This window comes from Octodon degus, unplaced genomic scaffold (genome assembly GCF_000260255.1).
Source record: "Octodon degus isolate 3935 unplaced genomic scaffold, OctDeg1.0 scaffold00137, whole genome shotgun sequence".
NCBI classification, from domain to species: Eukaryota; Metazoa; Chordata; class Mammalia; order Rodentia; family Octodontidae; genus Octodon; species Octodon degus.
This window is the reverse complement of record NW_004524713.1, coordinates 5,404,617-5,429,606: the sequence shown is the minus strand read 5'-3', so window position 1 is coordinate 5,429,606 and position 24,990 is coordinate 5,404,617. Positions and strand designations below refer to the sequence as shown.

The 24,990-nt window shown below is 35.7% G+C and overlaps 1 protein-coding gene across 1 annotated transcript in view; it reads left to right on the top strand.

The window, feature by feature from the left end:
• The window catches only part of Megf9 (multiple EGF like domains 9), a 103,721-nt gene that overhangs the window by 43,496 nt on the left and 35,235 nt on the right, over positions 1–24,990 (top strand). Inside the window, exon 2 of the mRNA XM_004641467.2 lies at positions 8,433–8,634. Coding sequence (XP_004641524.1) covers positions 8,433–8,634 — 202 coding nt within the window. The remainder of the gene's footprint in view (positions 1–8,432; positions 8,635–24,990) is intronic.

The following is a 24,990-nucleotide window of genomic DNA, read 5'->3' as shown; positions in this document are numbered from 1 at the left end:
TTATTATTATTGTCTTTTTGAAGCAGGGTCTTGCTATGCAGTTCAGGCTGGCCTTGAGCTCACTTTGTAGCCCAGGCTTGTCTTGAACTTGCAATGGTCCTCTTGCCTCAGCCTCCTGAGTGCTGGGATTACAGGTGCACACCATCACACCCTGCTCCGCACTATGGATCTTTCAAAGGTCGTAGACTATTGTATATATTTTTTCTTTTAATTAGTTAATTAATTTGTTAGCAATATTTTTTTAAAATTTTTATTTTATTATTAGTACATGTTTACAGTAATGCAAGTCCCCAAGTCATCTTGGGGAGTAGTAACGTGTGCATAATACAACTTGTTGCTCTTTGCAATTCCATCTCATTCCTACCTCCTTTAAATCGCTTCCCCATTTTCATTCTTACTGATATTATTAATCTTAACTCTTGTTTATGACATAGAATGTTCACATTCATAGAAGTTATTAGGTTCCTGAACTTGGTGTGTCTTTATTCTACTCATTTCCCCCTTCCTCCCCCTTCTCACTGTCTCTGACTCCTTCCCATTTTCAAGAGATCTAGCCCTTGTCTCCTATCTTTCCTTTATTGTGCTCTTTGCCTTAAGTGAGAGATAGTATACGATATTTAAGTTTGTGTGTCTGAGTCATTCCCTTTTTCTTTAAGTTTTTGCTTATTTTAAAATTTATATGAAATAACATGTACTCATTTGATGTTGAGTTCCATTAGTTTTGACAAATATATAATCAAGATATAAAACAGCTTCTTTATACTCTCAAAATTCCCTTATTTTCTTTGTAGTCAGCCCTTCCCTCTGGCAATTCCTGGCAAACCTCTGATCTGTTCTCTGCCCTGTGCCTTTTCCAGAATATCACGTAAATGAGATCATATAACAGCCTTTAGAGATGGGATTCTTTCATTTACTGCTGTATAATGCATTTGAGATCCATCCACGTTTCTTGCATGCCAGTGGTTTAATCCTTTTCTGTTGCTATTGTGTGGCTGTCACATAGCCTATCCATTCACCATTTGAAGGACATTTGGGTTAGGTTGTGATTATGAATATAGCTGCTATAAGCAGTTGTTTACAACTAGTTCTGTGAATATGTATTTTCATTTCTGTTGGATTAATGCCCGGGGGGAGAAGTGCTGAGTCATATAGTATAAGTATATTTAACTTTATAAGAAATTGTCACAATTTTCAAAATGTCTATGCTCTTTTGCATTTACATAAGTGATTCTTTAAAAAGGCTAGTTATTTTTGCTTTCCTGCAATTGATATTGTCTTTTTGTTTGTTTGTTTATTTCAGCTGTTGTAATAGGTGGTTACCCATTGCTGAGTGTGTGTATATGTGTGTGCCCGTGGGCTGGGAATTGAACCCAGACATTCCATTCCCACTTACTAAAGCACATATTCCACCACTGAGTGACATCTACTTTTTTTCTTTTTGTAATACTAGGGGTTGAACTCAGTGTCTTTACACTGAGTACATCGCCAGCATTTATTTATTTATTTATTTATTTATTTATCTATTTATTGGTTTGAGGCAGTGTATTCCTGAGTCATTAACTTGTCCAGACTGGTATTTAACTTGGTGATCCTCCTGCCTTATCCTGCCAGAGTTGGGAGTATAGACCTGTTACCATGCCTGGCTCTCCCACCTATTGCCTTTTAGTATAGTTTGCTCTTAAGCTTCCAGTCAATTGATGTTTTCATAATGTTTGCAGGGTGGTATACAGAATAGAACTACTTCCATCACTTTTGTAATTCAACTGTTTCTAATTCTCTAGTATGAATATACACATTGTGTAGAATTTATGTAGAATATTTATCGTTTTTCTTTTTGACATAGTAAATTTAAAGCATCCAAATATTAAAAATAGCATTTATGATCACTTGGAATGCCTATTCTGTATTAGTATTATTTGCCTCAGTTGATTCTCAAATATTGGGTCACAGTTAATAGAGAAAATAGAAGAAAGGAGAAAAAAGTAGAGGAATAGGAATTTATTGCACTGGTATGATGGTTGCTTCTTTGTCCTTAAGATACAATGCAATAAATAATTGCCCCACTATTGGAATTTGCTGGTATGACCCATGATGTGTGATGTATGTTCTTAAACCTTTCAAAACGTTTTATGTCCTGGGATCAGCTTGTTCCATGTAATAATAAGCCCAGTAAATTCAGTTTCTTCATAACTATAGATGGCTTCTTAATATTGACTCCAAAAATCTGTTTCCTCAGTAAAGCTACTAAGGAGGCTTGGAGGAAAATCTTGCCTCTCTTTTAAGAAATATTTGGAAAAATCTTAAGCCTATTGGTACTTTTTAAAAACACATTTAATTATTATCTTTAATTAATTAATTAATTAACTTATTTGTGGTGATGGGAATTAAACCCTATATAATAGATGAGTACTGTACCACTGAGCTATATATCCTCACTTCTTTTAATTATAAAAGTTGATTTTAAAATATTTTACTCATAGCTTATGTTGATAGTGTTTAGAAATATTTTCAGATAAGTTTAAACTTATTAATTGAATTTATATATTTTTCAAATTTAGTTATAAGTATTGAGTCTTAATGTGTTTTAAATACATTTTTCTAGGTTTTTTTCCCCTTTGAAGTTGAACAGAAATAACCTCAGTATTACGATTTATATGTCTTCTGAATAGGAAGAAGAGTGAAAAGTTTAGGAATAACCAGGGCACTTTTGGTTTGCTGTATTCAAAATATGTAATGACCTAGGAAAAACTGAAAAGCATCACTGCTAAATAAATGCAAGGTCAGAAACTGATTTTGCAAATATGTTTACACAACTTTTTAAGAGGCTGTATAGTAAGATGTTAGGATGCTTTAAATTGGCTTTTGGTGTCCTCTTCATATTGTTTCATTCCTATTAACACGTGAACTGTTGACTCGCATTTATCATGTCGCAGACTTCTTTGTTCTGCTCTAATGTCTAAGATTCCTGTGCATTAGTTATAGTTCCAAGTAATCTTTCAGTATCTATGTTCAAATACAGTACTTGTTTTAAATCATTTTACCATAGCAACAGTACTACTATCAACTTAATGTTTCTTTTTTCTAAGAGATTTGGCTCATGTATTGACTAAGGACACATTTTTCACTTTTTTATTCAAATCTTTCTTTTACTCCTTTTATAATTATTTTAATCAGCAAAGAGATAACACATGATTGTACCAAATTTCTGGAGTCTTCAGACATCACACCTTAATTACAGCTGTGACAAAGAACTTCAAAGAGAGGTACAGAGAGGGGACACATTTACTATGACACACTATCTCAATTAGTAATTTTTTAAAACAAACTCCCATTATTAGTGTAAAGTAGCTGCTAATACACATTAAAAATCCTGAGCAGAGACACAGATGATTAAAAGTTGGAGAAAGAGGAAAAGCTACCAGGTAAATGAAAGGTCCGGAAAAGGTTCATAATGTATTTGAGTGGAAACTGTATTCTCTTACCAAGACAAGTGTTTTAGTACGAAGAGGAAGCATATGGGCATAAGCAAACTTACCTTTTTTTTAAGTGCCAAAAACTTTTCATCTGTTGGCTCTTGGTAAAGAATGTTTGGAAAGTGTACTGTTTGATTTAGATGTAATGATTTCTTTGGATACTTTCGTATCAAAACCTCATAAATTCGTGTTCACAAGGGAACTGTTATCTTTTTCTGTATCTTTATATTTCTTTCTTTTTTTGTCTGCTGGCGCTCAAACCCAAGGCCTTGTCCACTGTGAGGAAGCACTGCATTCATGACTCGACTCCCCCAGCCCTTAGGTTTTTATATTTTATTTTGAAATCTTAAAGCAGTTTGGAACCAGATTTATTTCTTAATCTTCCTCAGTGTGCAAGCGCTGTATTTTATTGTTCTTTTGAAACCAGACGACAGAAAGGAAAAACATGCCTGAAGATTGTGTTCTCTCATGAACACTTATATCATTTCTTCGTAGAGGTTTCCCAGGAATTACAAGTCTTTGACAGGGAATGTGTTACTCACTTTATGAGGAATTTATTTTGCATTTACACGTAGACAACTAAATGAGCTTTTTGCTTCTTTCACACTGTCTGTGATTGGCTTTTGGTGTCCTCTTCATATTGTTTCATTCCTATTAACACGTGAACTGTTGACTCGCATTTATCATGTCGCAGACTCCTTTGTTCTGCTCTAATGTCTAAGATTTTACTTCATTAAAAGTCAGCACTTTCACTCTCATTATTATATATAGATCCTTCCACTTGCTTCTACCAATTGAAATTTTCATTTTTTTTCCTCAAAGACACAGTATTTATTTTGTTAAACTCAAACAGGATGCTCTGTTGATCAGTAAATGGAAAGTGTCAAGCATGAAATATGCACACAATTAAACAATATGCTTCAGGATACAGGTCATACATATCACAAGTGAGAGAAAGCCTGCTCTGCAGACTTCTACAGCTTTGCTATGACTAGGGCAGGAATCAGCCAGAAATTTCCATTTCTCTTTTGATATTGCTAACCTTTTACTAAGAGTATCACATTATTTCTGCTTTGCCTTTTATCTGGTTCTGAATGAACACCTAGAGCTGGGCAGGGTTCGAGATTTTACTTATAAGATAACAAATAATTTTGGTATAATTTAATGAATGCTCATGATGTTTTACATTCATTGCAGCATCCTATTCTACTTAACTTGGATCAGTTCATTTGAGATCAATCCTTGAGATGTACCTTTCACTTCTACCTAAGCTATAAACAAAAAGATGCACATGTTCTATGGCACTTGTGCACTGTCACTCATTTTCATTAACTTCCTTTTTCAAGAAGTGATAACTTGATAGTGCACCTTTGTCTTTCTACCACTGCAGTGGTCTCCCTCGCTGAAATATTTGTCACGTACTCTGCTATTGTTAGAATGAATAATACCAAAATTACTTAATCAATAAATCATATTTTACCTCACTGAAACCAAATGCTAAATCATTCTGATTGATCATTGTAGTTTGTTGGCACACATACTAGCAATGTATAGAAGCCACCACATATATACACATATATGTATATACATATATACATATATATCTCCACCCTATATGTGTACATGTTATACATATGTATGTATATATATACACATATGTATATATATAATTTTCTATACAGTGACTCACAGCTTGCATTTCTGTATTACAAAACACTAATTATGTTTATCAGACAATGTCCACAGGCTTTCAGGTCTTGGCTACAGGATTCATAGACCACACATTGTGGTCAATGAATCTAAAATCTGACTTACATTTATGTTATTCTATCTGGTGTCACTTCTCACTTGTTTCCTAGCTATTATGCTAATTATTTCAGTGCTTCCAAATCTCACAGTTAGGGCTAAATTTTTAAAGTATTATTATGTCCTCTTTGCTGGTGAGAAAATGAAAGCACAAGATGTTAACTAATTTGCCTAGGATTATAAATGTAATGAGAGGACGGGATCTTGAACTAAGCTGTCTGCCTCTACAGTCTGCTCACAGCTGCTTGACTTCCCCTTCCGCTTATTCTCATATGAGAGTTGCAGATCGTAGGTGCTGTTGTTTCACAGCAGAGGTAATAGACTTAATGGTAGTGTGGTGAGAGTTTCCATTTAGTCTTGAAATAGAGGATAGGTTTGAATATATGAAGAAGGGAGAAAGTTCTAAGTACACAGAATGAGCAGCTTCAGAAATAAGACTGTATGGCTAGGTTCAGGAGATAACAGAAAGGTTAGCTTTGCTCTGTATAAATGATAACTACGCAGTGATCTTGGTTACTTTTGAGGGCTTATCCATTAGAACTTTACTAAATTAAGAAAAATGAATGTTTTTCTCAGAGTTCTAGATTAATTGCATTCTTTTAAAATAATTTGCTATTGTATTTCATTCACTGGAAATACTAATTCAGTTTTTCATTATAAATACTTCATTAGTCATGGAACAATAGAATAATTCCTGATCCTTATTATCAGGAATTCTCTTAATCTTTTCATTTTTTGAATATAGCTCTCTCCACATCACCATAATTTGGTCAGCTTGACTTGTGATGAAATTAGTCTTGCAGGAGGAGTTGCATGTGTGTTAAATGCCTGCCAAATTTTAGAAGAAAAATGTTATTTTAAGCATTCTGGCAATTTTTTCATGCAGCAAAGGTCCTGCAAGGAACCACTTCAACAGTGATTATTATATACACAACCACACACACCTACTGTATGCAGAATATCATGTGAAAGTATCTAACTGTGTCAAAGAAGTGTCAGACTTGCATACCCTAATAAAAATAGGATTTTTTTCCTTTGTTAAGAATGATGCCCTGAATGGCTGGGGATATAGCTCAGTGGCATAAACGCCTGCTTGGCAAGCCCAAGTTCAAGAGTTTGATCCCCGGTAGAAAAGAAAGAAAAAAAGAAAGAAAGAAAGAAAGTGCATTGTGCATGCTTTGCAAGGGCTGTACCACAAAGCTGCACATTCATCCCCAAATATTGTATAAGAATCTTGATTGTGACGGGAAGCTGATTTTCCTAAACTTGAGACTGAATAAATCTGAACTCTTCCTGGGGTTCTGTACTTCACCACCAGCTGGTTGAAATGTGCATAAAATAAACAATTTACCAACATGTATTCATTCATTTGTTATATTTATAAACTAAAAGAAGCTTGAAAAACAGAGAAATAAACTAACATAAAAGATTAGGATGTTAAGTTTAGGAATCCTTTGTTATGACTGTGGATGCTAATTACGCTTACAATAAGAATTTTGAAACTTAATTTCCTTTTCTAGAATAAAAAATCAAATCTCTTTATAATTTTCTATGTAAGACTGGATTTACAGTTATCTAGTAATCTTTTTTAAATAATAAAAATTAACATTAGAGACTTATTTTTTTCCCAAGCTAAATGAGCTATTGTCAGAATAGTCATTTTGCATGGTGCCTTGCCTATTCATAAGTATAATTTATACTGTAGATTTTTTTCAGGGCTCTTTCAGCCTAATTTCATGGCTTTTTTTTTTTTAACTGTATTTGTTTGTTGGAGGGTCTCACTACACAGCTTGGACTTGTGTTGATTATAGGCCACCAGGCCTAGACTCCAGCAGGCTCAGCCTGCCCTGGGGGTGGGGTTGGTGCAGCATGTGCTGCTGGGGATCGAACTGCAGTCCCTGCACTTGCCTAAGCTTGCCTAAGCAGGTGCTTTAGTCTGCTGAGCTATCTCACTGGCCCCCCTCATGACTATTTTGGAATGAAGCTGATTGCTAGAGTACATGCAAAGTTTTATTTTCACTGAAATTGATTTTAACTACATCTTTTTGGAAATGCTTGTAAAGTCCCAATGCTAATGCTGTGTAAAACTGTTGGAAATACTTTCTTTTTGATAAAATGTGCAGAATGTTAGCAAAACCCAAATTCTGACTGATCTTTAAATAAATGTGTATATTAAAAGGCTATGAATAAAGGCTTATCAATTATTTTCATCTGAAGTACTATTGAAAATATACCTAAAGATTGTCTATTTTCTTAATCTTATAATTTGGAAAAAAATTCAAATTATGATTGATTTTTACATCACTGATCAGGATGAACCTATTTTCTGTCCTCTGGATTTACTGTTTGTCATTTCTTCACTTGAAAGTTTCAATTCCCTGCTAATTTTTTCCTTCATATACATATTGGCTTGTGATTCCAGCTCTGGTGATTCTTTTTTTTTCTTTTTTAATAATTTCATTAAGAAACAAATAGCAATGAGACAGTTTCACAACTGATTAGTAGGACAGTTTCAATAATTAATACATTGCATATTGTTGTCTTCTTAGTGGTTATTCATAGTACAAGATGCAGACATGATATCCTGTCCACAAACACTATTAGAACAAATCTTTCTAGTCATTGAATTGAGGGAAAGTAACTGTATATCTATCCTAACTATTTTGAGTATACAAATACAAAATGGTCCTTCATTTGTATCCTCTGGTGATTCTTGTATGACCTTGTGTGGGTTACCTGATCCATCCTCTGAGGCTCAGGCCTTCACTCCTGCGCAGTGGGATTGCGCAATACACTATCATTTCCAGCAGGTACTGTCTGTGCCTTGGGGATGAGCTTGCCTCTGTCAGCTTCCAATGCAGGGAAGCTAGCAATTACGCAGTTACATACACTGGGAGGTAGGGTAAGAGTGATAGGAGATGAACAGCAGTAAGAAAAAAGCTGAGAGTGTGAGCTTCATAATTATGAACTGTACATAATATTGTGTACTGTACACATTTCTTGATTTAAATAAACAGCATGGGCAGTAAATTAGAACTAGTTGTGTATAGCCTAATAAGTTTGTGATAAACATTATTAAGAAAAGGAAAATTGTTCATTTGTTAAGACATTCAATCCTCGGTGATGATGCCTCTTTCCCTCTTTCTCTTTCAGAGCCTGTGTGTAACTGCTCCCAGGTTGGAAGCCTGGATGTGAAGCTCTGCAACCAGACCACAGGGCAGTGTGAGTGTCAGCAAGGCTACCAAGGGCTGCGCTGCGAAGCCTGCAAGGAGGGCTTCCACCTGAATCACACGTCTGGGCTCTGCCTGCCGTGTCATTGTAGTCCTCAGGGAGCCCTCAGTCACCTCTGCAACAGGTAAGGAAAAAAGCAAGGAAAAGGAAGATGGTTGCTTTTAGGAGCAGCTTGGTTCAAAAAAGGGGAAGAGGGTCATAGATTTATAAACTATTTTATGTACTTTTATTCTATGACTTTGTATGATGTACTTAATATGAGGATTAAAAGGCTTCTAATTTACTCATTTACTCTATTGCAAATACACAACTTTTGTGCTGTGATGGTTTCTCTAAATTCTATGGAATAAAATTAAGAGGAAGGGATTGGCTTTTTGTTAGGGCTTTGAGACATTTCTAATGAAATGTTCTTTTTATATTAAAGCACGACTGGATTTTAGGGAGAATGTTTCTTGATTTATTTTTTTCTCTTATCAAAATTCTAGTTTCAGACATCTAAGGCTGAAATTTGGTCATATTTATTTTCTTCAACTAGTGGCAAATAGATTGGCTTCACTCTAATTACCAGTGCATTTGGAGGCCAGAAGCAGATTAAATTACCTTTGAAATAGTATGTTATTTGGAGGTGACTTAATCTAGCAGAACCATGACATGTTATCTGAGGTTTGACTTCTATTACACTGAAAGTAATTATTCTTTGACTTGGCATAAGACACTCAGCTTTTTGTGGACTGTTGGTTAAACAGATTAAGAGACAATATTACGTAATGAAAAAAGCAAAAACTTTAGACTCAGTGTAACTTGGACATGAACCCAAGTTCCGCTGCCACTTAGGAAGTCTGTACTTGGGCAGGTCATTTCATTTCACTGGCTCAATTTCTTTTCACAGTTGTTGTGAAGGTTAAATGAATTATGTTTATATAAAATGCCTAGCGTGTATTACTCATAAATTCTTGTTTTGATTTTAAAGGAATATTGTTGCATAAATGAGATTTTTTTTTTTTTTAGATAGGATCTCACTATGTGGTTTAACTGGCTAACTTTGAACTTGTGACCCTCCTGCCTCAGCCTGATTATCAATATGTTCATTAAGACTGATAATATAGTAGTTACCTACCATTGTACTGCAACCGCTCTCCTACTCTACAAAAAAAAAAAAAAAAAAAAGTGCTGAGGAAGGTAACACATGTCTGCAATCCTAGCACTCTGGGAGGCTGAGATGGGAGGATTGAAATTTTGATCATAGCCAGGGCAATTTAAGTGACTTAGCAAGATTCTGGCTCCAAATAAAAAGAACTGGCAACTTACCCTTGTACAAAGGCTGAGAGCTCAATTGCTAGTACCAATAAACACAAAACAAACAATCAAATGAACACCCCAAGCCATCCAAGTTATATTTAGAAGTTTCACATTCCTACTGCTTTAAAAAACAAGAGATTGACAGATTTGTTTACTCTGCTATTTAATTAAGTGTCCCTTCTGTACTTTTGGAGAAATGGGAATGTGTTTACTTCTAGGACAACTGCCTAGGTAAAGAAGAAATATATAGAAAAAAATAAAAGTTTTAGAAGTTGAAGGAGGGGCTGGGGAGATAGCTCAGTGGAATCAGTGCTTGAGTGGCAAGTGCAAGGTCCAGAATTTGATCCCTGGTACCACCAAAAAATAAAAAATTAAATTAAATTAGAAGTTGAAGGAGAGAAAAACAGTAACAGTAATATTTATGTTATACCTTACAATTTTCTGGTTTTTTTTCTTTTACACATTGTTTCTGCTTTCTCTTTTCTTTGACAGTTAAAGTTATTAAAAAGTTTAAAGCTGAAACATTATCCTGAAAACAGGTAGTAACCACCAGGTAGAAGAAAGGTACTTTGGAATAGTAATGGAAGTATAGGGCAGAAGTCACCTGGTCATGGCCTTGAGGGAAGGCCCTTCCACTGCTTGTTTTCTTAAATAAAGTTCTATTGGCATATAGCCACACTCATTTATTTTCTCTTTCTCTATGGCTGCTTTGTGCTATAGTAGCGAGATGAGCAGTTGTAACAGTGTATGGCCTGCAATCCTACAATATTTGGTCTAGTCCTCTAAGAAAACATTTGGCTACTCTTGTTTGATGTGGTGGTTGACATCCAGTTGTGGTGGGTAATGTTAAGTAACTTTAGGAAAGTCAACTGTCTTTCTCTTACACAGAGCTGTTATGTCCTAAGTGTCCAGCAAGATAATGTATGTAAGAGTCTCTGTAAGCTGCAATTGCTCAATAGTTAGTAAAAATAATAACAGGAATGGATATTATTTTATAACAAAATGATAATTATTAAGCATGTATTATATTCTAGGGCATTTACTAATTGATTAATTCAGCTCATGTAATCTTCACAGCAACTTCCTTGAGAAGAACTTATTTTTCTATGTTGACTATCATAATTCTGATGTTTAGAAGGAATAATGTGCCTAAATTCTACACACTAAAGCTGATACTCAGTCCAGCTGAACAAATGTAAGAGTGTAAGTAAAGTCCAAAGAATGATTTCACAATTGATGTTTTTCCTATTAGAAAGCCTCTTGCTATTTAACATTCAAATGTCCTCAGATTACTCACTATTCAATTCAATGTACTTTGGCAGATTATCAGATAAGACAAAAAAATCTGTATTTTAAAAAATAAAGCCATATACTACATTTTAAACAAAATGATCCATAAGAAGCCAGTGTTAAATTGTAGTTACACTTGGTAGAATGCCAGAATCACACATAGACAATTTAAGAGTTGTGCCAAATGTCAATGAAGAGGATGTATATTACTACATATAGCTGCTGATAACAACCATGGCAATTTTTGTGTGTGTGAGGGAGTGATATTTTAAGTATTTTATATCCTACCCTGGGAATTTATTCCTTTTTTATAGGCACTTATCTGTGTTTTAGTAGACTTTAAGAACTTGCTTAATCTTTTCTGTGCTGGAAGTTGAACCTAGGACTAAACTCACAGCCTCATTTTTGAGTTGACATAAGTGAATTATAATTTTAAAATTCTAAATGTTGGAAAAAAATTCTAAATGCTGGAAAATAAGTTAACTTTTCATATGAAATAACTAAGCCTCAGTAATGGATGATTGGTGCTACATAGGGGGTAGAAGATACTTATAACTGCTACCCAATAGACATGGATTATTTTCTGCTACTTGCTAGGTTCTCTTATCCTTAGTAGAAGTCTTTTTCTTAAAACAAATGAAGTAACATGAATTTATATGTTAAAGTGTATTGGTTTCTCAAGTATTTTATTTTTTCTAAGTGAAATCTGGACTTTGCTTTCCCTGCAAGCCATGTAAATACTGACTACTGCATTTTCTTGCTCACACTCCTACATCTAGGTCTCGAGCTGGAATATTTTCCTTATGTCTTTTTGCTGCTCCCAGACTGTTTTCCTCTTTTCCCACCTATAAAAAAGCCCACCTATGAAGTTCATGACAGCAGACGGCAGTGTCCCATCCCCTTATTGCCATCCCCACTCGTGGTTTCATAGCTTATTTTATACACATGGCTAAATGATGTCTCTGTGACAGTATACTTGCTGCTATTCTGGATAATTACTGCTGTATCTAGATGATGCTAACAATTCTTTGATCTTTCTTTTCTAAATACTTCCTCTGTGCTCCTTCCAATCTTTTTTTTTTTTTTTTTTTACTTGCCCTATTTGTCTTTGGCCCCAGGATAGGCCTGTTAAAATTTTGAAATAAATACATACTTTTTTATGAGTACTGAAGAGCAATATTTATTTTCTAATTAAAAAATATTATTATAGAATGTGAGGCAATTTGTCAGAAGCAGAAATACATCACAAAAGTCATGTAAAAGCCTGTGCTCAAAGGAAATCTTTATAAGGAAAGAACAGAAGCTCTCAGTCCACATAACACTAAGCTCCTCATTTCTTATTACCAGAAATACAGTTAAATTAATAAGAGATTAGAGAAAAAATGGGAAGCTGCAGGACTCTGTGGTGTGCAAGAACATATGAGTGAACTGGGAGGAAACACTTCTGTATTCTGTTCTACTGTAAATTGTGCGTGGGTGTGGTGTAGTCAGGTTTTGCAAGGGAAACAATACAGAACACATAATTTATAGGATTATTTTTTAATAGTCACCCAAAGAGTTATGTATAAAAAGAATATAGGAAATCTATCCACACATTAAAGACCAAAAGACTCCAACTGAGGGCCTGGATCCAGTGGTAATATCCGCATGAGTCCTGCTGAAGACCTACAGCCCATGACAAGGCCCTCCCAGCATCCCGCTGGAGGCCTAGAGCCCAGGACAGTGTCTCACGCATGTCTATTTCATGAATTTGCGCTCAGAAGGCACAAAAGTCAGTGGTGAGTTAGAAAATCTGTGCCAGCAGGGTGAAGGATCTGTGCTAGCAGGCTGAGGGATCTGCACTGGAGCCTAGAAGCAAAGCTCAAAGTAAGGACCAGAGCTCCCCTAAGTGAACCATAGTCTTTCTCAGAGACAGTAAGGTCCCAAGTTCCTTTGAAGAAGAGAACAGCCACATTCATGCCAGGAAAGCCCACATGACAAGTTCCTCCAGGAGAACTAACCGCTTCTCTTCTTTTTCCCACTTCTCCTTTTTATTTTGTTGGCATCTGTCCTCAGGCGGGTCCTCCATACCTAGCACCACGCTGATTCAGTTGAGTTGAGTGTTACAAGTTGACCACCAGTTGTCAATATACAACAAGGCGCTTTAAAGCGAAAAAGGAAATTGTTGATAGATAGTGTGATATATTTAGGAGAAAGGGATGGGAATCTGAAATTGCTAGACTTGGATTCTCTTCTTGATTTAGCCATTTACTATCTGGCCAATAACTTATTAACTAGCTTAATAACTTTTTTAGGCTGTTCAATCTCTCTCAACCTCAGTGTTCTCATCAGCAAAACAAGGTCGGTCTGTCTGTCTGTCTGTCTGTCTGTCTCTCTCTCTCTCTTTCTATATATATATATATATATATATATATATATATATATATATGGATTTTTGTGCAAAAGAAGGTAGGGGTGTGTGTGTGTGTGTGTGTGTGTATTTATAGTATTACTCGTACAAAGATTCAGTTCAGTACCTATAGTTTGCTCAGGCTAGTCTCAAACTCCTAGCTTCAAGCTCCTGGCCTCAGCCTCCTGACTGTTGGAACTACAGAGGTGTTCTACCATAGCTGGCTGTTGCATTTTTAAATTAAAGAACACAATTAATATCTTACAAAGGAAGACTAAGAATTGGGATATTAGTTTCATATTGGTAAGCTACAGAAGAAATTATTCATTATAACCAAAAATTCACTTAATGTTTTGTATTTTCACACAAACTGTATTATACAATTTAAAATTATATATTCTAGATTTCAGAATAATAACAGCAAAAGTTAATTGAATACATGCTAGGCAATATCCCAAGTCCTTTGTAGTCATTAGTTCATCTAATTCTTATAGCAGCCATTTAGAATAGACACTATTATTGCTATTCTCATGTGTACAGGAAAACATCACAAGTTAGGTAATTTGCATAATTTGGTAATTAATAAAAATTACTAAGTTGCAATTACTAATTATTTTACTAATACTAGTAAGTAAAAAGGCTGAGCCTAATACATTTACAATTTAGACTTAAAAGAATATCTACTACTGTTTAGAATGCTGTTGCAGCCTTTCTCAATTTTGAGCAAAAGGTGAGTATTGTAGAAACTCTGATCGAGTAGTTCAGACTACTTATTATTTTCTAGGAGTATCTTCTGGTAATCAGACTCTGACCCTGGTGTCATGTAACTCTTGCTGTGTAGGTTATTAATTTCTTGGTAAGAGAAAATCCTAGTTTTGATTTTGTAGAAATGTAGAACATCTGAGGATCAGTTTTCCAGAGAACAGATGTCATTTGTAATAGGTATCACATTGCCCTCTATTTGTGTGGGGCACATTAGAGTAAAAGCAATATTACTTTTGCTTTTATCAATAAATTTAGAATCTATGCAAGACTAAGGGGTGCACACTACTAGAATACAATAGAAAATAGTTTCTAAATATATGCTTAATTTGAGAAGGATTTTTTTTTTGGGGGGGGGGCCTGACTCAGGCTGCCTCATAGGTGAGTCTGCTAAGGCAGGTGGAGGTAGGCATAGAACCATGGTATCCTGCGTGTGACTGCATTTGCATGAGCAGGTGCTTAAACAACTGAGCTAACCAGTAGGCCCCCTTATATGCTTAATTTGTATGGTACAGATACACAGTGCAATGCCAGCCAAAAAGAACTAGATCTTATTTGCAGGAAAAGGATGGAACCAGAGAACATCATGCTAAACAAAATAAAGCTAGACTCATGCATGCTTCCCCTGATATTTAGAATTTAAAAAGAAAAAGATGCTAAGAAAGTAGAAGAAAGACTGGTAGGAGGAAGGCAAGGGAGGGACATAGGGAAGTAAATGCAATCCGAACAGGTTATGTACATGTATGAAGGTACCACATTGAAGGCTGGTAGTTTATAAAATTAATGTACACACATAAAATACATGGGAAGAACTGGAAAAATCTCAAATTCATATACAAGTATACTTCCTTGTAAGTCAGGGGAGGAAAAGAACAAGAGTAAGCTGAAGTAATAAGGAGAGGCTTTCCAGTGAGGGAAGGAACTGAGATGTATAGTATGGGTTATAATTTAGGAAGACAGAGAGATGAGAATTCTTATCAGGAGGAAAAAAAATCAGAATTCAAGTGATTTTCTTGTCAAAATGGTTAGGATAGATATATAGTTACATTCTCTTAATGAATAGAGAGATTTGTTCTAATAGTGTTTGTAAATAGGATATCATGTCTGCATCTTATACAGCAAATAACCTCTAGGAAGAATGTATGCAATGTGTTAATTATTGAAATTGTCCTACCAATTTGATTTGAAACTGTCTCAATGCTATTTGTCTCTCAATAAAATTATGGAAAAAAAGATGAGAAATCTAGGCCTTTAGTACCTACGTAAATTATCTCCTGTCTTGACCTTTCGGTTCTTTTTTAAAGAAACAAGTGAAAGTAAAAAAGCCAATTCAGATCTATCCTGATTCTCTCACACATTGAAAGTCTATGGAACAAACAACTGGCTTTTGAAAAATTAATTTCTCTATTTTTTATGCCCTCATATTGCAGTGGGAGTTGCCCTGTGAGGGTAGATTTTGGCTGCAGGAGCCAGATGTGGGTTCAGAAATGTCTTTGTATCCAAACACAAAGTCCTTTATGTACGGACAGATGGCCACCCCCTCATATCACCATTGGTGTGCCAACCTGTCTGATTGGAAAGAGTTGATCTATGACATCTGAACTTTTCATTTTGCTTTTAGAACGCATTTCTAATGTTTTCCTGCTTCATGTTTTAACATGTGCTTCATAAATGAAAGAATAATATTCATTAAAAAAAAAAAACAGTACGCCTTAAGAAAGCCTGAATCTTTATATATGGCTGTTCAATGTTGTCAGGTCTGACTTGATGTGTAGATAAACATATACTGATTTCAGATTTTTGAAAATATCCACAAAGTTATATGGAATATCATTTTAGACTATCTTAGTAAGATAAAAAAGTGCAGTAATGAGCTAATATCCTTTCTCGTAAAATCTGTGGTTGCTTCTATGTAATGTATATTTACTACTTTTCATTTTTAATTATGAGAATATGCCTCAGGACAGAAGGTAAAATTTTACTCATGAAGTAAACTACTGCCAAAATAAATTTTGAATAGAAAGATGACAAAACATGCCCAAGGCTCCCTTTTATTGCTCTGAAAGTCTTTTGTATCATTTTTGGGAGTATCAGAAGCTTGTGAATTTCAAACAGGTATTTATTAGATTGTTCATAGTTCTTTTTTAATTTTTTTTTAAATTTTGTTTATTTATTTATGTGTGTGTGTGTGTGTGTGGCCAGCTCGGCCCACCTGGGGGCGGGGCTGGCTGGCATGTGGTGCTGGGGGATTGAACCTTGGTCCCTCTGCTTTGCTAAGCTTGTTCTAAGTAGGTGCTTTAGACCACTGAGCCATCTCACCAGCCCTGTTCATAGTTCTTGAAGATAAAGAAAAATGTTATTTTATCAGTCAAAACAAACTCTAGAAATCCGGCATATTCTGTGCTGTTTTATAAAAAAAACAGAACCAAGCCTCATACTTTTAATTTTATTTTAACATTTATACCATGTTACTATGGAAATTATACAAATCTCAACTTTAAATTACTTTTTTTCTATACTTCAATATTTTTCCTGTGAATTTCTTTCTTTTTTTTTATTTTATGTATTTGGTACAGGGTTTTACTATGTAGATCAGACTCGTAGTTGTCCTCCTGTTTTCAGCCTCCCCAGCGCTGGGATTACAGGCTGCACCACCGTGTCCAGGTTTGGTGGCCAGCTCAGCTCTCCCAGGGGGGTTGGGCAGCATGGCCTGTGGTGCTGAGGGTTGAACCCTGATCCCTGCACTTGCCTAAGCAGGCGCTTATTCCACGGAGCTGTCTTGCTGGCCCTGAGAGAGGATTTTTTATTTTATTTTTTGAGGCAATGTCTTGCTATGTAGGTCAGACTGTCTTTGAGCTCTAACATTAGGTAGTCTCGGCTGGCCTTGAACTCATGATGATCTTCTGCCTCAGTCTCATGAGTGCTGGGATTATAGGTGTGTACCATCATGCCTGGCAAGAGTGGAATTTTTAAAGGTAGCTATTTTGATTAAAAGTAAGTGTTGTGGCCTAACCTTTAACCTGAAGTTGTTCATTTATTTCAATAAATATTTGCACAATAGCAAGTGATTTGTGTCTTAGAAGGTATATAAACAATATCACATCAAGTATGACAAATTCATGGAAAAATAAATTAGACTAAAATTTGAATGTTAATAAAGGTCAGAGGGAATTTGTTCAGAAAAAGGTGTGTGAGTACAGTAACATATAAGTGTAAATGATGCATATCTAAAACAATCTGGAAAGCCCTATGTGCTTTTTAGTGCATTTCTGTCTTAAACTCTTCCTTTAATATAGGGTGTGATTTACTCTCCTTGTCTTCTAATCATTAACTAGATATCAACACTAGTCAAGTGAATGGAAAAATCCCCACCTTCGTTTTCCCAGCCCTTATTGACCTTTGTGAAGGAAATGTCAGTGGGTAGATAGTGCTGTTGGCCAACATGTCCCTAAACCTTATTGTAACTTCTCTACTTGTTTTGCTTTATTAAGCCACTTTTAGGCCAGTTTGGAATTTTGAAAAGACATAAGTTAATGTTTTCTTGTTAACAATATTAAAAGATGGTTTATTTTGCTTCTAGGAAACTCCTCCCAATTCTGCAGATATATATATATATATATATATTATATATATTATATATATTATATATATATATATTATATATATATATATTATACACAATATAATCAAGTTTACATAAATGTAGTAGTTGGTATCAAAGTATTTATTTAGTTAATGGCTGAGTGTTTACAATGTTTTCTTGATAGGGCCAGCCAAATAGTTCAGCAGATTAAAGCACCTACAAGCAGGACCAGGGACCAGGGTTCAATCCCCGGGCCTGTCCTGCTGGCCCTGCCCCAGAGGCAGGCTGAGACTATGATTGAAAATGGGCATGGTGGTGTGTGCCTGTAATCTCAGCACTTGGGAGGCTGTAAACAGGAGAATCACTGAGTCTGATCTAGTAGTGAGACCCTGAACACCATTCCCTAAAATACAGAACAATAAATTAATTAATTAACTAAAAAAAATCAAAACAAAAACCCCAGATATTTTCTTGATAACAAATACTGCAGTTATATGGGAGTACTTTGATCTTATGAGAGATAGAACATAAGTAAGACAATAGGTTTCATTCCAAAGGAGCTCCTGTAGTCTAGTAAGAGCATTAATTGATACATTTTACAAAATATAAAGCAACAATGTTAACAATATAAAGGATTTGGGAGGTTAGGGCTAGGCAAACTGGACACCTAACTGGGGGGAATGTGTTAAAGCCCATTAAAACCCATGACTGACAGGTTGAATGTGATATTTCCTTAAAAAAAGAAAGGACAAACGTAAACACAGGACCCAAAATGACTCCATAGCTCTTTAACACCATAACCAGATCCTGTCAGAAAATGATGTTCTCAATCTTTCACTTGAATCTGGCACTGTTTGCAGGATCAACCAGAAGATCCTTCATTTCCATATGGGCAAACCAATCAAAAGACACTGTTCCTGAGCCTTCATTTACATCTGGCAGGAAGCCAAGAGAGTCTTTCCACAGGGCAGTTTAAATCTGGTGCAATCTCGCAATGCCAGTCCCTGAATCCTGGGTGTGGTGACGCACACCTGTAATCCCAGTGCTGAGGAGGCTGAGACAGGAGGATCACTACATGTCTGAGCTACATAGTGAAACCCTGTATCAATAAATAATAATAACAGTAACAATAGCAATAATAATTCTTAAAAAAAATCTGGTGCAAGGCCAAATGAGTTTTTGGTAGGACAAATGTCTCAATACTTAATTAGCATGGGAGGGCAACCCAGGAATTTTGGATACAAAAGACACCTTTCCCTTATCCAGGTTATCACTGTGAACCTTTTCACAAACTTGTGCTTATCCTCTTTTTCATTTTTAATAAATGGACATCTTTGCTTTGTTTTCTGTGTCTTGTCCAGTTCTTTGGTCATCGTAAAAGTTGGAAAGAATCTCCCTAGGACCCTTCATCCAGTAATAATATTGTTTCTAGCTGCTAAAACCAGAGCTAAATTCACTGAGGTGGCAACATTTGACCCATTTGGCTTGGCACGCCTGGAGTGGGGATCGAACTGGGATTCTTGCTCTTGCCCAGCAGGTACTTAGACCACTGAGCTATCTCCCCGGCCCTCATTTGACCCATTTGGAAGAAAGAAAAGAATTGAGATATACAGTACGGAAGTGGCTAAGGTGGGAAAAGGACTTCACAGAGAGGAAACAAGATTGCTGCCTCCCAGCTGTGCTTACAATGTCAGGTAGAAGAGGCACAGGGCCAGATGAACTTGCTAGGTCCTCTTGGGGTCAGGTCACACAGAGCAGAGGATTGATTTGGATTTTATTCCCTGAGCAATGTTTGAGCAAGAGAAAGATCAGCACTGTGCTGCAGCAGTAGTAGAATGTGGGTGGATATCACAGGGAGCAATTAGAAGCAGTGTGAAAATTAGTAAGCATCAAAATTAGGGTAATAGAATCGAGAAAAAAATAGGGAGAATGAGAATGGTGATGTATTTCTGTGCATAACTCTAGCAACTTTACCTTTTTTTTTTTTTATCATTTTATGTATTTTGTACAGGGTCTCACTATGCAGCTCAGACTCGTAGTGATCCTTCTGTTTTCAGCCTCCCCAGCGCTGGGATTACAGGCCTACGCCACCTTACCCGAACTCGGTTGCTAGCTCAGTGCACCCGGGAGCAGGGCCGGTGCAACATGTGGGACCGGAATTGAACCTTGGTCCTGCGCTTGCCTAAGCAGAACTGTGTGGTTTTTGCATGAATACTTACAAATCTGAAGGCCGTTTGTATCTCTAAGTTGAATATGTAGATACGCACAGTCCTATACCCTCTCCCTACTCTTACCATGTGTTCTTTGTTCTGTAGAATGCAGGAGTTGAATTGCTGACACCTACTGAATCCCAGCGGGGTTTAGTCCCCTATGAACCTTGCTGCTGAGTGTCAGTGTCTCTATGCAAATATTCTTTTTCTCTTGCTGAAAATAAATCCAAAGGCCCTTTACCTTTTAAGAGTTTTAAAGATGTTAGTGTTTGTAAGGAGGACCACACTTTGGAATTAGCAAACATAATAGATATGGAGAAGTTGAAAGCTTACATAGCTGACAGAGTTTTGTTTTTTCCACAGTGCTCAAATATATGGTTCCAATTACTTTTCCAATTAATTCCTTTGATCCTTTTACATACCAGTACAGTGTCTTCCTTTTGAGGCAACCTGTTCTCCAACAGTTAATTACTAATTTTCCAGTAGCATTAGGGGTTACTCTTCCTATGATGTTAGTGTAAAGGAAACATGATTATGACCACTTCACTAAAACTACTGTTTGTTATTGCTGCGTGGAATTGCTGGATGGAAGTCCCGTCCCTGAAAAACCCAGTGGGTAATGCTTGCTGACTACTGTGAAGATGTTTTTATGAGTCCAGATCCTTGCTGAATTGGCAATGATTTTTTTTTTTTTTTTTTGTTTTTTTTTTTTTGTTTTTAGGGAGGATGAGTCTACTTTCTTGTGGCCAAGTTCTTGCAAGGATGCTATAAGTTGAGGCTCTGAAGTTATAGATTTTAACAATCAGCACCTTCAGTTTATACAGGGAGCCATAGTGTAGCATGCAAGCTAGTCCCACGAGTTCTGGTTGAGGACATTCTGTAGAATCTTTCCACTACATTCTCTTCCTCCAAAGTGAGAGACTTTTTTTGGTTGTTCAGAATATGAAGGGTCTTTTTTTTTTTTTTTTTTTTCTCGGAACCGGGGATTGAACTCAGGCTCTTGCGCTTGCCAGGCAAGCACTTATTCTACTGAGAGAGCTCCCCGGCCCCAACGAAGGGTCTTGTTGAATCTCCCTCTGAGGACAGTGGACCTATTTGCAGTATACTTACTCTATACTTAACAAAAGGAAACCTAACTTCTGATTCTTCACATAGTCATCAGAATCTGCTTCAAAGTTACTTACTATTTTTGTACAAATGGCAAAGTTTGCAAGCTTATATTGCTAAGGAAGAGCCTCCTACCCCCTTTTACATGGGGGAATTGAACCCAAAGTCTTTGCATTGAGCCACATTTAATTTTGAGACAGGTTCTCACCAAGTCCAGGCTATATTCCTGCCTTGGCCTCTCAGAGTGTAGGGATTATAGGTGTGCATCACCACATCCAGTTAATAAGTACAAATTTAATATTGATGTATTTATTAATTAGATTTTTTTTATTTGATACAAGGTCTTGCTACGTAGCTCAGACTTGTAGTGATCCTCTTGTCTCAGCCTCCTCAACGCTGGGTTTGCAGGTGTATACCACCATGCTTGGTTTTGAGGGCCAACTCTGTGAGAGGCTGGCACTGCATGTAGTACCAGGGATCAATGTGTAGCCCTCTTCCCAAATGTTTGAGATCAGGAGTGTTTCATGTTGTGTAACATTTACATAACTTTTTACCAAATGAGTGTCCCAAATAAATCCTTTAAATGTTCCAAAATCTTAAATGCTCCATAATTCAAAACTCCTTGAGTATCATGTTTGTTCCCAAAAAGTTTTGAATTTCAGATTTTTGTATTAAGGATGATCAGTTTTTAAGTCACCATCAATTCTAGAATAAACAGCATTAACAGTTGGTGAATGTTTACCTTGTATCAGGCTAAGTACTTAATATGTACTAAATTGTAAGAATAAAATAAAGTTAGTTGAAGTGATACTGTCATTTTATAGGTGGAGAAACTGAGACTTAGTTTTACCTCAAAGCACACAATTGTTAAGTAGACAGAAATAGGCTAAAACCAACATCTGTCTGACTTTCCTAACTTCAGTACATCCAAATGTTCTTAATCATTAAATTTAGCTATCATAAAGTATATTTCTACCATTAAAATCATTCATAATGATACTAAATAAGGTACATCAGTAATAAATAAGTCATGGGGCTAGAACGTACCCAGGTACATGATCTTGTGATTAGGTAAGTTAAACATTATGTAAAGGCATATGAGAACTCTGTACTTCTGCCAACTTTTCTTTAAACCTAATACTATTTTAAAATAAAAAGTTACTGGAATTATTTGGACCCAGGAAGTATGGATAGTATTACTACCTTATTCAGAGGGCAGGGTTGATTCTAGTGATAACTCTTAGCCTTATGTTAGAAGAAGAATTAGACTAAGGAAAGATAGCTTTGTTGGCATGGAGATTTGCCACTTTGCATATATGAAATTGTAGTTAAAATATACAAACTCAAGGCCTGACTTAATATCCTTTCCATCTGAATTTTTAAAAGAAGAGTTTCTAGAACTTATGTTAGTAGACTCGGGCCGAAATAGAAGGACTCTTGTTCCCACAAAGGGGGCTTTGTCTTCTGTGTCCCTTGAAATAAAATTAAATCAGCATGACTTTTTCCATCTCAGATGGTTTTTCCATAGCAAGAAATGTGTTTTCTAGAGAGAAATACAGGATGGTTCAGCTTTTTTCTTCCTAAATATAATTTCCACTTAAAATATCTAAATTGTCAATCCCAGAAAGAAATTTGGACTTGAACTTTTTCTAGATTTTGTATAAAATGGCCCATTAGCCATAATTATTATAATGGTATGTAAGATTAGTTTTAAAAATAATAAATTCCATCATAGATTTTATAGAAAATATATGAATCTATTAGTATATTTCATGTGTTTCAATAATTTTGGTTTTTACAAATTAGCTGATACATAAAAACATCAAAGTATATACGTTAATGGAATACTGTGTACTATTTCAATACGTATACACATCTCATGTTTAAATCAGGTTATAGTATCTATCTTTTCAAATATTTATTCTTTCTTTATGTTAAAAACGTTCGAAGTCCTTGCTCTAGCTTTTGGACATGTGCAGAGCACACTTGTTATCTGCAGCCCTCTCACTGTGCGGCGACAGCAGCCTCTTCGTTCCTGCTGACTGTGACGAAGTGCTCACTGGGCAGCACCACCTCATTTCTTCCCTCTACTCTCCTCAGCTTCTGGTAACCACCTTTCCACTCTCAACCTCCGTGAGATCTCTTTTTTCTCCTTTACTATTCCACATGGGAGTGATAGCATTCTGCACTTACCTTTCTGGGCCTGACTTATTTCACTCAACTTAATGACCTCCAGTTCCATCCCCATTGTCACAAATGACAGAATTTCATTCTTTTTGGTGGTTGAATGATATTCTATTGTGTGTATTTTCAAATCCATTTATTACTTGATAGGTTGCTTACATTTCTTGGTTATTGTAAATAGTTGCTGCACTAAGCGTGAGAGCGCAAATGTCTCTTCAGCGTGCCAATTTTATTTGCTTTGGATACACAATTGGTAGTGGAATTACTGGATCATGTGTTCTATTTTTAATTTGCATGCATGTCGCAGGCTAGGCATGGGGAGTGCATCAGTGGACAAAATACATAAAAACCTCTGATTTCATGCAGCTGTCATTCTAGATGGGAAGAAAGGTAATAAACAGGATACTAAAAGATAAATAGTAAGAAAAATTATAATTTTAGATAGTATGGCTAGCCAGGGCCAGTTGAGAGTACGACATTTGAATAAAGAACAGAAAGACACGGAGTATTCATGTGGATTGCCTGTGAAGGGTATGGCCAGCAGAGGGAACAGGAAGTAGACTTCTTGATATTGAAATAAGTCTTATATTTTTGAGGCGTTAGATGAATAATTATAAGGAAAAAATATATATATATACAAATATTCAAAATACTATTTTTCAATTTATCTATATTTAAAATCTTTTCATATAGAGACATTGGAGGAAAATAAAGTTATAATAATTTAAACAGTATGGTGATGGCTCAGAGATAGGCAAATAAACTATGTGAGAGAAAGAGAGAGAGAGGCAGAGAGAGAGAGAGAGAGAGAGAGAGAGAGAACAATCCATATGTATAAAGACATTTGGCATGTTCCAGAGGATATACTAAAGCTTGGAGACAAAGGGATAGATTTACCCATTAATAGTACTAGGGCTTTGATTATCTATAATGAAGAAAATTAGGCTGCATCTCTAACTTGATGTCGTACACAATAGTAAATTTCAGGTAGATGAAAAACTTAAATGGGAAATGGGAAAATGTAAAACTTGTAGGAAGGCATCTTAGTGCCCTGGAAATAGGAAGGGGTTTCTTTATCGATAACGTACAGTAATAGTACGCACATAGCTTTCATGCCACCGGGCACGGTTCTGCATGCATACTTCACACAGATTAATTAAATTATTCTTTACAATAATCCCATGGGATACACTCTCCATTTTATGAAAGAGAAAAGTGAAGCATAAAGATAATATACTGTGGTCAAACGACTATACAGTAAGAAGGTACAAGCTTGAATCCAAGTACTATAGTTTCAGAGTTTATGTTTTTCTTGTAAAAAATGTTTTAGCTGATATGAAAGCATAAAAATTGTACTTGTTAATGGGATACCTTAAAATGTTTTGATTATGTGTGTATCATGTAGTCTTTACATTGTTAGACTTATCTGTATTCTCAATCATTTCTGTGATAAAATCTTTTATAATCCTTCCTTGTAGCTTTTGGAAATGTATAGTACATTGTTTTTATCTCAGAGTTCATGTTCTCCAAAATATAAAATTAAAGAAGGACAATATTGATAAAATCAAATATATTAAAGTTAAGAACTACTGGTTATCAAAATCTCTTTTTATAAAATGAGAAGACCAGCCACAAACTGGGTAAAAGTAATTTTAG